At 45.3% G+C, this 15,478-nt stretch overlaps 2 protein-coding genes across 2 annotated transcripts; one reads left to right on the top strand and one right to left on the bottom strand.

The window, feature by feature from the left end:
* Positions 1 to 296: 296 nt before the first annotated feature.
* On the bottom strand, positions 297 to 9,514 carry psmd13 (proteasome 26S subunit, non-ATPase 13). The gene is made up of 13 exons (XM_069724573.1): positions 9,314 to 9,514; positions 8,458 to 8,536; positions 8,348 to 8,382; positions 8,204 to 8,259; positions 7,351 to 7,394; positions 4,666 to 4,752; positions 2,338 to 2,509; positions 2,172 to 2,251; positions 1,965 to 2,090; positions 1,027 to 1,089; positions 856 to 936; positions 650 to 766; positions 297 to 573 (listed from the first exon to the last, which is right to left on the bottom strand). The coding sequence occupies exons 1-13, from the start codon at positions 9,412 to 9,414 to the stop codon at positions 478 to 480; spliced, it is 1,137 nt and encodes a 378-aa protein (XP_069580674.1). The 5' UTR covers positions 9,415 to 9,514; the 3' UTR covers positions 297 to 477.
* A 216-nt stretch (positions 9,515 to 9,730) lies between these two features.
* sirt3 (sirtuin 3) lies at positions 9,731 to 15,209 on the top strand. The gene is made up of 7 exons (XM_069724578.1): positions 9,731 to 9,915; positions 11,103 to 11,294; positions 11,370 to 11,602; positions 11,686 to 11,786; positions 12,700 to 12,861; positions 12,931 to 13,140; positions 14,608 to 15,209. Exons 1-7 carry the CDS (start codon positions 9,827 to 9,829, stop codon positions 14,629 to 14,631), a joined length of 1,011 nt encoding a protein of 336 aa, XP_069580679.1. The 5' UTR covers positions 9,731 to 9,826; the 3' UTR covers positions 14,632 to 15,209.
* Positions 15,210 to 15,478: the final 269 nt, after the last annotated feature.

The raw sequence follows: 15,478 nt of genomic DNA on the forward strand, positions 1-15,478 counted from the left end.
CGGTTCATAATATCATTAAAAGAGTCAGAGAATCTGGAGAAATCTCTGAACACAAGGGACAAGGCTGGAAACCAATATTGGATGGTGGTGATCTTCGGGCCCTCAGGCAGCACTGCATTAAAAACACACTATTCTGGAGTGGAAATCACTGCATGGGCTCAGGAACACTTGTGAAAACCATCGTCTGTGAACACAGTTCATCGCTGCGTCCACAAATGATGTTCAAACTCTCCAAAGAAGAAACCAGAAGTGTCAATGAAATTATGATTAAAAAAAACTTTTATGGAGATAAAAACTAGAAAGATGTGATTTTTATTTTTTACAGATATTTATTTTTTTTACACGGCGAGAACAACGAATGTTTTGTAAAATTCCACAGTGTCGTAAGAAACAAATATGCAGCGGAAAGAAAAAAAAAACAGAAACGTGAGAGGTGTCTTCGTGCGGGCTGACGAAGAGGAGGAGGAGGAGGAAGGCTCAGGTGAGGATGTCGTGGGCCTGCTGCTCCACCAACATGGCCATGTTCTTCACGTCTCCGCACCAGAAGTCCAGACGCTCCTTCATCCCTTTGATCTGCAACGACAGACGATCAATAACTCATAACTCAGAATAAACATATTATTATTGTTATCATCATTAATATTAATACCTGCTGCAGGTCGAGCACTCGCGGCTGCACCCAGGTCATCTGCACCTTCTGATCCACCTCGTCGATGTTCCCCTTGATCAGGCCCACGGACAGCGCCTTCATCACCAGCAGCTCCACCTGCAGGACACGAACGGTACTGCAGCTCAGACAAACAGATCAAACGTTCGCTCAGTTTTTATATCGACGGCAGATCGGACTCGTCTGACCTCGTTAACGGGGATCTTGGCGCTCTGAGCGATCTCGGTGAAGGTCAGCTGTCTGTGGTTCGCAGGTCGAGTGAAGGTCATCTGGAAGATAAAAAAAAAAAAGACGTTCAGGACTTCGGTCTTAAAAAAGAGATCTTGACTTCCTGTCGTCAATAAGATAAACGATCTCACCTCCATCACGCAGAGCAGCTGGATCTTCTGCATCAGTTTGGCTTCGTGTGCTGCGAGATCGGGCTGATCGGAGAGAAACAGGAAGTACTTCAAGATGTGGAAAAACTTCAGAGCATCAAAACAGCAAAACAACCGTCTGTACGAAGTTCTGTTGCACCGCGATGAACACGAAGCATCGAGGAGCTGAGAGCTTCCTGAGGACGTTACGAACTTGATCAACATCATCGCTGAAATCTGATGTTCCTCTGCTCCAGTTTCAGGTTTCCATGGTAACGTCACTAATGTTCTCGTACCAGCGGTCACGTTAACGTGGTGAACTCAGTGATGATGATGATGATGATGAAGAGACGACACTCTGAATACTTCCCGATGGAGGTTGTTGGTCCTCCTGCTCCGTGCTGCGTTCAGGAACACTCTGAATACTTCCCAATGGAGGTTGTTGGTCCTCCTGCTCCGTGCTGCGTTCAGGAACACTCTTAATACTTCCCGATGGAGGTTGTTGGTCCTCCTGCTCCGTGCTGCGTTCAGGAACACTCTTAATACTTCCTGATGGAGGTTGTTGGTCCTCCTGCTCCGTGCTGCGTTCAGGAACACTGAATACTTCCTGATGGAGGTTGTTGGTCCTCCTGCTCCGTGCTGCGTTCAGGAACACTGAATACTTCCTGATGGAGGTTGTTGGTCCTCCTGCTCCGTGCTGCGTTCAGGAACACTCTGGACTTATTGGTTTTATCTACACAGGTCTCAAATATTTGTTCCAGACAGTAAAATTCTTTCTAATTGGCTTTACTGAGTCCAGTTTCAGTAAAAACTATGTTTGGATAAATATCTGATATATAAATCAATAAAATCCTGAACTTGAACTCGGTCTTCGGTCCTTCTTGGTCCAATCACACGATGACAGCAGCATGAATGCGGTGTTGAGTTGACCTTTGACCCACCTGTTGGCCCCAGGCCGACTTGAAGCCCTGGAACTTCTCCACGTTGCCTCCGTTGAAGGCGTAGAGCGTGTCGATGAGCCACTGTTTGTCCGTGTTCCTCAGGGTCTCCAGCACGGGATGCATGAGCTGCAGAGAGAGAACACGCGTGTCGGTGAGCACACGGAGCCTCGGCTCACAGACAGACCGGCGATCAGAGAAAAAACCCACCAGCTCTCCGAAGTTGTAGACGCCTTCTCCGAGGAGGCCGGCCAGGCCGAGCGTGAACGCCCGCTCCTGCTTCTCCGTTTCTGAAAACACAACCAGACCGTCGCTCAGAGTCCGACGCCAACGGAGGCTCCAGCGGTCGGTTTCATTCCCATCATGCATCGCTCACCCGGCAGGTCTTTGATGTCCACGCAGCCCAGGTAGCGCAGCGCGTCCTTGTAGTAGGAGGCGTGGTTCCCGATGATGCGGTAATATTTACTGGAGAGGTCGTAGAAACGTCCGTGAACCGACGTCACGCCGGGAAGGTTGTTGAGCATCTCCTCCACCTCCTCGATGAGCTTCTGAAGGGGCGACACGCACACGGAGACCGTTACACCGGAGAGGCGTGTTGGAGGGGAGAGGCGTGTTAAAGGTGTGTTAGAGGGGAGAGGCGTGTTAAAGGCGTGTTAGAGGGGAGAGGTGTGTTGGAGGGGAGAGGCGTGTTAAAGGCGTGTTAGAGGGGAGAGGCGTGTTAGAGGGGAGAGGCGTGTTGGAGGGGAGAGGCGTGTTAGGGGGGAGAGGCGTGTTGGGGGGGAGAGGCGTGTTGGGGGGGAGAGGCGTGTTAAAGGTGTGTTGGGGGGAGGGGGGAGAGGCGTGTTAAAGGCGTGTTAGAGGGGAGAGGCGTGTTAGAGGCGTGTTGGAGGGGAGAGGCGTGTTGGAGGGGAGAGGCGTGTTGGGGGAGTGGCGTGTTGGAGGGGAGAGGCGTGTTGGGGGGGAGAGGCGTGTTGGAGGGGAGAGGCGTGTTGGAGGGGAGAGGCGTGTTGGGGGGAGAGGCGTGTTGGAGGGGAGAGGCGTGTTGGGGGGGAGGCGTGTTGGGGGGGAGAGGCGTGTTGGGGGGGAGAGGCGTGTTAAAGGCGTGTTAGAGGGGAGAGGCGTGTTAAAGGCGTGTTAGAGGGGAGAGGCGTGTTGGAGGGGAGAGGCGTGTTAGAGGGGAGAGGCGTGTTGGAGGGGAGAGGCGTGTTGGAGGCGTGTTAGAGGGGAGAGGCGTGTTGGAGGGGAGAGGCGTGTTAGAGGGGAGAGGCGTGTTGGAGGCGTGTTAAAGGGGAGAGGCGTGTTAGAGACGTTTTAGAGGGGAGAGGCGTGTTGGAGGCGTGTTGGAGGTGTGTCGAAGGGGAGAGGCGTGTTAGAGGCGTGTTAGAGGGGAGAGGCGTGTTAGAGGCGTGTTGGAGGGGAGAGGCGTGTTAGAGGCGTGTTGGAGGTGTGTCGAAGGGGAGAGGCGTGTTGGAGGCGTGTTAAAGGGGAGAGGCGTGTTGGAGGCGTGTTAAAGGGGAGAGGCGTGTTAGAGGGGAGAGGCGTGTTGGAGGCGTGTTAAAGGGGAGAGGCGTGTTGGGGGAGAGGCATGTTGGAGGCATGTTAAAGGGGAGAGGCGTGTTAGAGGCGTTTTAGAGGGGAGAGGCGTGTTGGAGGCGTGTTAAAGGGGAGAGGCGTGTTAGAGGCGTGTTAAATGGGAGAGGCGTGAGGCGTGTTGAGAGGCGTGTTGGAGGCGTTTTAGAGGGGAGAGGCGTGTTAAAGGGGAGAGGCGTGTTAAAGGGGGAGAGGCGTGTTAAAGGGGAGAGGCGTGTTGGAGGCGAGTGTTAAAGCGTGAGAGAGGGGAGAGGCGTGTTGGAGGCGTTTTAGAGGGGAGAGGTGTGTTGGAGGCGTGTTAAAGGGGAGAGGCGTGTTAGAGGCGTGTCAGAGGGGAGAGGCGTGTCAGAGGGGAGAGGTGTGTTGGAGGCGTGTTAGGGGAGAGGTGTGTTAGAGGCGTGTCAGAGAAGAGGCGTGTTAGAGGCGTGTCAGAGGGGAGAGGCGTGTTGGAGAGGCGGAGAGGCGTTTTAGGGGAGAGGTGTGTTGGAGAGGGGAGAGGTGTGTTGGAGGCGTGTCAGAGGGGAGAGGCGAGAGGCGTGTCAGAGAGGTGTGTTGGAGGCGTGAGGGGAGAGGCGTGTCAGAGGGGAGAGGCGTGTCAGAGGGGAGAGGCGTGTTGGAGGCGTGTCAGAGGGGAGAGTCGTGTTGGAGGCGTGTTAAAGGGGAGAGGCGTGTTAGAGGCGAGAGGCGTGTTGGAGGCGTGTTAAAGGGGAGAGGCGTGTTAGAGGCGTGTTAGAGGGGAGAGGCGTGTTGGAGGCGTGTTAAAGGGGAGAGGCGTGTTAGAGAAGAGAGGCGTGTTGGAGGCGTTTTAGAGGGGAGAGGTGTGTTGGAGGCGTGTTAAAGGGGAGAGGCGTGTTAGAGGCGTGTTAGAGGGGAGAGGCGTGTTAGAGGCGTGTTAGAGGGGAGAGTCGTGTTGGAGGCGTGTTAAAGGGGAGAGGCGTGTTAGAGAAGAGAGGCGTGTTGGAGGCGTTTTAGAGGGGAGAGGTGTGTTGGAGGCGTGTTAAAGGGGAGAGGCGTGTTAGAGGCGTGTCAGATGGGAGAGGCGTGTTGGAGGCGTGTCAGAGGGGAGAGGCGTGTTGGAGGCGTGTTTAAGGGGAGAGGCGTGTTCACATCTCACCTTGGTGGCAGGAAGGTCGTTGATCTCCAGCTTCAGTTTGCCGATGGATGTCTTGCAGAGAATGACGGCTTCATCGCTGCTCTTCACCTGAACACACACACACATTGAATCAAACACACACACGTTGAATCAAACACACACACGTTGAATCAAACACACACACGTTGAATCAAACACACACACACACGTTGGATCAAACACACACACACATTGGATCAAACACACACACACATTGGATCAAACACACACACACGTTGGATCAAACACACACACACATTGGATCAAACACACACACACATTGGATCAAACACACACACATTGATCAAACACACACACACATTGAATCAAACACACACACATTGAATCAAACACACACACATTGAATCAAACACACACACGTTGAATCAAACACACACACGTTGAATCAAACACACACACGTTGAATCAAACACACACACACACATTGGATCAAACACACACACACATTGGATCAAACACACACACGTTGAATTAAACACACACACGTTGAATCAAACACACACACGTTGAATCAAACACACACACACACACACACATGAATCAAACACACACATGAATCAAACACACACACGTTGAATCAACACACACACGTTGAATCAAACACACACACGTTGAATCAAACACACACACAAACACACACACGTTGAATCAAACACACACACACACACACGTTGAATCAAACACACACACGTTGAATCGTTGAATCAAACACACACACGTTGAATCAACACACACACAATCAAACACACACACGTTGAATCAACACACACACACGTTGAATCAAACACACACACGTTGAATCACACACACACACACGTTGAATCAAACACACACACACACGTTGAATCAAACACACACACACATTGGATCAACACACACACACGTTGAATAAACACACACACGTTGAACACACACACATTGGATCAAACACACACAACACACACACACGTTGGATCAAACACACACACATTGAATCACACACACACACACACACACACACGTTGAATCAAACACACACACGTTGAATCAAACACACACATGTTGAATCAAACACACACACACGTTGAATTAAACACACACACGTTGAATCAAACACACACACACACACACACACACATTGAATCAAACACACACACACGTTGAATCAACACACACACACGTTGAATCAAACACACACACGTTGAATCAAACACACACACGTTGAATCAAACACACACACACGTTGAATCAAACACACACACACACGTTGAATCAAACACACACACGTTGAATCAAACACACACACACACGTTGAATCAAACACACACACACACACACACGTTGAATCAAACACACAAACACACACACGTTGAATCAAACACACACACACACGTTGAATCAAACAACACACACACACACGTTGAATCAAACACACACACACACATTGGATCAAACACACACACGTTGAATCAAACACACACACACACACGTTGAATCAAACACACACACGTTGAATCAAACACACACACAAACACACACACACGTTGAATCAAACACACACACGTTGAATTAAACACACACACGTTGAATCACACACACACACGTTGAATCACAACACACACACGTTGAATCAAACACACACACACACACACACACGTTGAATCAAACACACACACACACACACGTTGAATCAAACACACACACGTTGAATCAAACACACACACGTTGAACAAACACACACACGTTGAATCAAACACACACACACACACACACGTTGAATCAAACACACACACGTTGAATCAAACACACACACGTTGAATCAAACACACACACGTTGAATTAAACACACACACGTTGAATCAAACACACACACGTTGAATCAAACACACACACGTTGAATCAAACACACACACGTTGAATCAAACACACACACGTTGAATCAAACACACACACGTTGAATTAAACACACACACGTTGAATCAAACACACACACGTTGAATCAAACACACACACGTTGAATCAAACACACACACGTTGAATCAAACACACACACGTTGAATTAAACACACACACGTTGAATTAAACACACACAAGTTGAATTAAACACACACACGTTGAATCAAACACACACGTTGAATCAAACACACACACACACGTTGAATTAAACACACACATGTTGAATCAAACACACACACACGTTGAATTAAACACACACACGTTGAACACACACACGTTGAATCAAACACACACACGTTGAATCAAACACACACACACACGTTGAATTAAACACACACATGTTGAATCAAACACACACACACACGTTGAATTAAACACACACATGTTGAATCAAACACACACACACACACGTTGAATTAAACACACACATGTTGAATCAAACACACACACGTTGAATTAAACACACACATGTTGAATCAAACACACACACACACGTTGAATTAAACACACACACACACACGTTGAATTAAACACACACATGTTGAATCAAACACACACACGTTGAATTAAACACACACATGTTGAATCAAACACACACATGTTGAATCAACACACACATGTTGAATCAACACACACATGTTGAATCAAACACACACATGTTGAATCAAACACGGTTCACTGACTGTAACAACCTCTCCGGGCGGTTGTTACCTTTTCCTTCGTCTTCTCCAGAAACGTGATGGCATCTTTAGGATCTGAGCACAAACAACATTTTAATAAACAGTTAATAATCCATTAATAAGCCGTTAATAACCAGTTAATAAACAGTTAATAATCCGTTAATAACCAGCTAATAAGCGTTAACAAACAGTTAATAATCTGTTAATAAACAGTTAATAATCCGTTGATAATTCGTTAATAAACAGTTAATAATCCGTTAATAATTCGTTAATAAACAGTTAATAATCCGTTAATAAACACTTAATAATCTGTTGATAATTCGTTAATAAACAGTTAATAATCCGTTAATAAACAGTTAATAATCCGTTGATAATTCGTTAATAAACAGTTAATAATCCGTTAATAAACACTTAATAATCTGTTGATAATTCGTTAATAAACAGTTAATAATCCGTTAATAAACAGTTAATAATCCGTTGATAATTCGTTAATAAACAGCTAATAAGCTGTTAATAATCCGTTAATAAAAAGTTAATAATCCGTTGATAACCAGTTAATAAGACGTTAATAAACAGTTAATAGTCCATTAATAACCAGTTAATAATCCGTTAATAAAAAGTTAATAATCCGTTAATAACCAGTTAATAAGACGTTAATAAACAGTTAATAGTCCGTTAATAACAGTTCATAATTCGTTAATAATCCGTTAATAAACAGTTAATAATCCGTTAATAACAGTTCATAATTCGTTAATAATCCGTTAATAACCAGTTAATAATCCATTAATAAACAGTTAATAATCCGTTAATAAACAGTTAATAATCTGTTAAAAATCCATTAATAAACAGTTAATAATCCGTTAATAAGCAGGAGGAGAGGTCACCTGTCATCTGTCGGGCGACGTACAGGATGATCTCCAGCAGCGACAGCGGGTTGATCCTGACAAGAGGAGAACCAATAAATTAGGAACAGAGCAGCAGTCGAAGCTGACCTGACAGGTGTTAAAGGGGGAGGAGCCTCTTCTCACCTGTGTTCGAAGTCACTGATGAAATTTTCATAAAGCTGCGAGAAGAAAACAGAAGAAATGTTTCAGATGTTCATGTTTCATGGCGACTCTCTAATGTTTAGTGTTCCTACCTGGATGAGGCCATCTCCCGTCTTGAAACAAGGCTCTTTGACGAAGTCGGTGAGCTTCAGGGTCAGCTGATGCCACAACCTGTCAATCAAGCACAGTCAGCTGATTTATAATATCCAGATGCTTCTTTAATTTCCAACCAACCTGTTCGATGTAAGTTGTCGTCATTAATTTGATTGTTATGAAAAAAAAAGTTTTGTAAACTGGGTCACAAAATGCTCCATTACATGTTCAACTAAGTACAACAGCTGTCAATCAATTATTGACCAACCTGTCAATCATGTTATCAGTGCAGAACAAAAAACAAAAGAAACATTCTGTTTACTCTGTAAAACAACAACAGAATAAATAAACAACATTAATCCACAACTACAGAATAAATAAACAACATTAATCCACAACTACAGAATAAATAAACAACATGAATCCACAACTACGGAATAAATAAACAACATGAATCAACTACAGAATAAATAAACAACATGAATCAACTACAGAATAAATAAACAACATGAATCAACTACAGAATAAATAAACAACATGAATCAACTACAGAATAAAGAACGTGTTGTTGATCATTAGCTTCTTTCTGTGGACTCATGCTAACAGTCAGCTGGCAAAACCTACTTCTACAAACCTGAATTTAAAAAGCTGGACTCAAAACTACAAACCAGCTGTTCACCTGACGTTACTGTTTAGTTCCCATAAAATAAATAAAAGTAAAGTTTCTCTCTGAATTTTCCAGCAGAAGTTCGCTGCTAACACTTAGCTAGCGTTAGCTCCGCGCGTGACTCAGCTCGCCGTTTAAATGAATGAGATGCTAACGTTAGCTGCTAACGGCAGCGTGTTTATTTTGACCTTTTGTTGTGTAAATCCTCCAGCGCGTGCCACTCCGCCGCCCTCTCCGGCGTGGAGCTGCTGCTCTGCTGCTGCTTCAGGTACCCGCTGACATCTTTCATGGCGGCGGACTGACGTTCAGCGGGTTTATTCAGAAATGATCAAACTGTTGGACTTCTTCAGCTGACGTCAGGATGGCCGCCTGCCGCGTTCTGAGTCTGCGCGAACAAGCTGCTGGCCGCAAAGAATGATGGGAGATGAAGGGGCGTGGCCCAAAGCTCGGCTGCAGCTGGCTGAAGAGTTTATTGTCGGTAAAGTGGATTTCTTGGCTCTTTTATGACGTGTTTACTATCAGGGGATCTTTTTAATTAATAAACGATAATTAAACACAGCAGGTGATAAAGAGATTCATGTCGCTGAAGTTCGGTTGTATCGCGTCAGAGGACGGAGGTCGAACATTTCCATATCCGGTTTATCGGAGGAGAAGATCTGACTCCGGTCTGCGGCGGGAGTTCGTTTTCAGGTCCAACTGTGATGGCGTCGTTCCTGTCAGCTGTCAGACTCCGTGGTTTGCACCGCGGCTTCAGGACGCTCCGTTTGACCGGTGCAGCAGCTGCGTCCAGGTAAGCTCACCTGCAGCAAGCTCCTCCCACCGCCGGGTCACATCCGCTGGGACGTGTGACAGAAAGTTCATAGGTCAAATCATTTAGTGAGACTTTTCTGTTGTTTCAGCCTCTTTAATGTAACGTTGAGCTGATTTTCTTTGTTTACTTTAATGTTTATGAGAATTTGTTTTTTTAATTGCACATAATAATAAAACATCTGGAGTTATAAACTCTGTAAAAACATGATGGACATTTTCAGCTATTTTATAGAACAAATGATTAATTGATTTCTGAGAAAATAGTTGGTGAGTTAATCGATGTCTGGGTGATGTTTTAGCATTTATTTAATGTCGTTCACAGTTATACTTTTACATTATAATAATTTCTGAGGAACTCGAGGATGTCAGCTGCAAATATTTTTTCTCAGTTTTACTTTTTATTGAATAACTCAATATAATTATAATATTTTGATTTATGTGATGTCGAAAAAGTTCAAAATATTTTTTTACACGTCTTCAAGCATCTCGTTTTGTCTCAAAAACCTGCAGATGTTTAATTCACTGAAACCTTCGTGTTTTTACCTGAAAATATTCACGACAGGTTCTCAAATATGTTTGTTTAACAAACCACAAAACATTAAAATCTTATAAAAAAAAAAACTACTCAAATTTATCAGAACTGATGTCATTTAATCTTCTCTCGGTCCATTAATCGACTGTTTGCAGAAGAATATTTAAGCATTTGTAAATGAGACTTTCGCTGAAACACCAAGCCATGTAATACACCTGCCTGTCCACTAGGGGGCAGCATGTCTGTGTGACAGGCAGCGTGAAAAGTCGACACATCACATGAAAAGTACAAAAACCAGTAAACTCCTCGTTAGGAGGAAGTTTGGTAGGTTGATAAAACATCAAACTTACATCCGGGAGATACCGTTTGTCTCCACTAGAAGGCAACCTAACACGTAACCACGTGTTTTTATTTTGTTCCTTAACCTAGCCTTGGTGAGGTAAAACTGTCACATGGACACGGTGCCCTCTAGTGGACTGACAGGTGTATTACACCCTGTGGCCTGATGCCTGGTTGATAAAAACAGTTTTTCTAACTTCAAATCAAACTTTTTGAGACGCGTGTTTGGATCTGAGGACTTTGAGGTGTTCGGACCACGTTCCTCCTCCTGAACTTCGTACTTCTGTTCCCCTCAGTGGAGTCCATGCTGGGAGGACCCGTCCTGACGCCATGGCGACCCGCGGCCTGTCCTCTGGCGGCGGCGGTGCGTCCGGCGAGCAGCAGAGCCTGCAGGACGTCGCCCAGAACATCCGGGATCAGAAGTACCGGAGGGTGGTGGTGATGGCCGGAGCCGGGATCAGCACTCCCAGCGGCATCCCGGATTTCAGGTAAAAGGTCCGGCGTGGTTTTCTTGTAGACGTGAAGCGTCCTCAGTCAGCAGACGAGCGTTTGTCGGCCCGCAGGTCTCCGGGCAGCGGTCTCTATGACAACCTGCAGCAGTACGACCTGCCGTACGCCGAGGCCATATTCGAGATCGCCTTCTTCCACCGGAACCCGACTCCCTTCTTCGCGCTGGCCAAAGAGTTATATCCAGGAAACTACCGGCCCAACCTGACGCACCACTTCGTACGTCTGCTGTACGAGAAGAAGCAGCTGCTCAGGATGTACACGCAGAACATCGACGGGCTCGAGAGACGTACGTGTTTTTAAGTCGTCGCACATCAGCGAGGTCACGTCGTTCGAAGGTTTGACGGTTGTTTTTCTTGTGTTCGGATCCAGTGGCGGGGATTCCTCCGGAGATGCTGGTGGAGGCTCACGGGACGTTTGCGACTGCCACCTGCACCGTGTGTCTGAGGAAGTACGAGGGCGAGGACCTCCGAGTGAGTCACGGCCAGAAACACTCAGTTCAGAGTGTTCCTGAACGCAGCCCAGTTAACGTGAACATTGGTGATGTCACCACGGACCTGAAACTGGAGCAGAAACAGCAGATTTTTGGGGCAAATTTTTCAGAAACAGAAAATATTGACAGCCAAGTGTTCCTGAGCCCATGCAGTGATTTCCACCACAGAATCAGGTTGTTGTTTTTTAAAGCACTGTTGCCTGAAGGCCCAAAGATCACAGACAATATCAGATTTTGGGTTATACTCTGTAAACAGTCATCAGAGACTCTTGAAAGTCTTCAGAAAGTCTCCGGCGATGAAGCGACGAGCCGGGCGAGGTGTTCTGATGACATCACGTTTCAAGAGGGGCGGAGCTTCATCGTCCCAGACCGAAGAAGACGCGTCAGGTCAGGAGACACCAGGTGGGTTTTCTTTGTGTCACCGTGAATTGGTCCCCCAGAGTCAGACTGTCAACACCGAGTTCCACTGGGACCTTCTGATGGAAACATTTGCTGCGAACCACCTGAACTGTGTTGCCATGGCAACAGGCTTCTCCAACATGACATGACGCTATGTGTTGAAGATTTTGTCCTCCAAAAGATTTGATCAAAATCTGATGTAAGGGACAAGGTTGAAAACCAACATTGGATGTCTGTGATCTTCGGCCCCTCAGGTGGAAATGCTTTGAAAATAGCAATGATTCTGTGGTGGAAATCACTGCATGGGCTCAGGAACACTCGGCTGTGACGGGGCGTGTTGAAGATTTTCTGTTCCCCAAAAATTGAACCCAAAATCTGATGTTTCTCTGCTCCAGTTTCAGTTTTCCATGGTGACATCACACTACATTAGACAACATGCGTGAAACAATCTAAACAACAACAATCAGTAGACTTTACATTTCATGTCTCATTAGTCGGACGTGATGAGCGGGACGGTGCCGAAGTGTCCCACCTGTCGGGGCGTGGTGAAGCCCGACATCGTGTTTTTTGGGGAGGAGCTTCCACGAAACTTCTTCAAGTACCTCCGAGACTTCCCGCTGGCAGACCTGCTGATCGTCATGGGAACGTCCCTGGAGGTCAACACCGAAGCCTGAAAACCGTTCTTTGTCCTGAAGACCGAATGTAACCGACCGTTTGTCCTGCAGGTGGAGCCGTTCGCCAGCCTGGCCGGCGCCGTGCGCAGCTCCGTCCCCCGTCTGCTCATCAACCGCGACCCGGTGGGGCCGTTCGCGTGGAGCCGGCGGCCGCACGACGTCGTGCAGCTGGGCGACGTCGTCAGCGGCGTGCAGGCGCTGGCCGACGCCCTCGGCTGGACTCAGGAGCTCCACGCTCTGATGGCGGCTGGCGGCGAGAACGTGAGTTCTACTGCTGTCTGCGTTTTAGGTTTTAAAACTGACAGAGGACAAAAGTTCAGGTGTTTAAAATCTTCATCAGGGAACATGTTTGATCCGTTACAGGGATTTCAATTCATGTTTGCTGGATTGATTTATCGAAATGAAGTACCTTTAAAGAGGAAACGAGAACTTCTACACTTCTGCAGCTCCGACTCAGCAGAGCTGCTGAAAAACACATCACATCTTAAATCTGAGCTTAAAGACTCATCACATGTTAAATCAGAGTTTAAAGACTCATCACATCTTAAATCAGAGTTTAAACACTCATCACATCTTAAATCAGAGCTTAAACACTCATCACATCTTAAATCGGAGCTTAAACACTCATCACATCTTAAATGAGAGTTTAAAGACTCATCACATCTTAAATCAGAGCTTAAACACTCATCACATCTTAAATCGGAGCTTAAACACTCATCACATCTTAAATCAGAGTTTAAAGACTCATCACATCTTAAATCAGCTTAAACACTCATCACATCTTAAATCTGAGCTTAAACACTCATCACATCTTAAATCAGAGTTTAAAGACTCATCACATCTTAAATCAGAGCTTAAAGATTCATCACATCTTAAATCAGAGCTTAAAGATTCATCACATCTTAAATCAGCTTAAACACTCATCACATCTTAAATCAGAGCTTAAACACTCATCACATCTTAAATCAGAGTTTAAAGACTCATCACATCTTAAATCAGAGTTTAAAGATTCATCACATCTTAAATCAGCTTAAACACTCATCACATCTTAAATCAGAGTTTAAACACTCATCACATCTTAAATCAGAGCTTAAAGATTCATCACATCTTAAATCAGCTTAAACACTCATCACATCTTAAATCAGAGCTTAAACACTCATCACATCTTAAATCAGAGCTTAAAGATTCATCACATCTTAAATCAGCTTAAACACTCATCACATCTTAAATCAGAGCTTAAACACTCATCACATCTTAAATCAGAGTTTAAAGACTCATCACATCTTAAATCAGAGCTTAAACACTCATCACATCTTAAATGAGAGTTTAAACACTCATCACATCTTAAATCAGAGTTTAAAGACACATCACATCTTAAATCAAACACTCATCACATCTTAAATCAGAGCTTAAACACTCATCACATCTTAAATCAGAGCTTAAACACTCATCACATCTTAAATCAGAGCTTAAAGACTCATCACATCTTAAATCAAACACTCATAACATCTTAAATCAGAGCTCCCAGATGTTCACGAGAATCCGTGTGAAAAGAAAAACCACGTAGTATTTAAGCACTCTCTCTCTCTCTCTCTCTCTCTCTCTCTCTCTCTCTCTCTCTCTCTCTCTCTCTCTCTCTCTCTCTCTCTCTCTCTCTCTCTCTCTCTCTCTCTCTCTCTCTCTCTCTCTCTCTCTTCACTTCTCTTTCGTATTTTCTTTCCTCTGCAGGCAGCAACAAAACCAGAAGAGTGATGACATCATCACGGCGTCACAGCTGGAGGTTTGACTTCATTCATGCGTTAAAAACTATAAAACTAAGAGACTCTCAGAGCGACAAACCAATAAAAGAACACAGAATCACTGATCAATGATTCGATCAATAATCAATAAAGAACAGGTAAGTGGTGCTCAGTGGAAACATGGTGGACAAATTTCAACACGAGGAAAAGAGATTCTTCAGCTGGACACTCAAACGTTTCCTGAACTGGGACTATTTTCAGCGGCGGATGAATCCAGGCAGCAGGACACTGTGTGTGTGTGTGTGTGTGTGTGTGTGTGTGTGTGTGTGTGTGTGTGTGTGTGTGTGTGTGTGTGTGTGTGTGTGTGTGTGTGTGTGTGAGAGAGGAATTAAATATATCACAATGAGAAAACTGATGAGCCCTCAATAAACATCAGTGTTGTGACAGCAGCTGTGAACCAGCAGGGGGATCCAGAGGACGGCAGACTGTGGCCGTCCGGAGGATCCGTTGTGGGTTCAACGCAGCAGTGGATTGGAGGGCAGGTCGTTTCTGGCAGTGGAGAATAAATTAAATCTGTTTCACATCTGAAGGAGAAGTTGAGTAAAGTTTAGAAAATGTTCCTCCTGTAAATAAATAAATGTAAATCTGATTAGTTTATTATTTTAGATTCAGCTGCACATTTGTTACAATAAGAGTGTTTTCGTGAACACTCAACATAACATGAACACAAACAGCAGTTTTCCTGGTTATAAACAAAGAGGAACTTATCATTAAATTAAACCAGGCTCAGCCAGAGACTTGCTCTTCATATATATTTTTTAAATATTCACACACGGCTGCACTCCTGCAGTATTTTACTG

Source organism: Brachyistius frenatus, unplaced genomic scaffold (assembly GCF_029030835.1).
Source record: "Brachyistius frenatus isolate BFR_SWC_R1_liver_20210118 unplaced genomic scaffold, ASM2903083v1 Contig_382, whole genome shotgun sequence".
Lineage (NCBI taxonomy): Eukaryota > Metazoa > Chordata > Actinopteri > Embiotocidae > Brachyistius > Brachyistius frenatus.

What these genes read in the sequence shown, in the direction of transcription:
- sirt3 (XM_069724578.1), top strand. Translation starts at nt 9,827, where the DNA reads ATGGCGTCGTTCCTGTCAGCTGTCAGACTCCGTGGTTTGCACCGCGGC. An exon ending in CATCGACGGGCTCGAGAGAC is followed by an intron (nt 11,603 to 11,685) that starts GTACGTGTTTTT and finishes GTTCGGATCCAG; the next exon opens with TGGCGGGGATTCCTCCGGAG. An exon ending in ACGAGGGCGAGGACCTCCGA is followed by an intron (nt 11,787 to 12,699) that starts GTGAGTCACGGC and finishes ATGTCTCATTAG; the next exon opens with TCGGACGTGATGAGCGGGAC.
- psmd13 (XM_069724573.1), bottom strand. Translation starts at nt 9,414, where the DNA reads ATGAAAGATGTCAGCGGGTACCTGAAGCAGCAGCAGAGCAGCAGCTCC. An exon ending in ATCAGTGACTTCGAACACAG is followed by an intron (nt 8,260 to 8,347) that starts GTGAGAAGAGGC and finishes TCCTCTTGTCAG; the next exon opens with GATCAACCCGCTGTCGCTGC. An exon ending in GGACATCAAAGACCTGCCGG is followed by an intron (nt 2,252 to 2,337) that starts GTGAGCGATGCA and finishes TTGTGTTTTCAG; the next exon opens with AAACGGAGAAGCAGGAGCGG.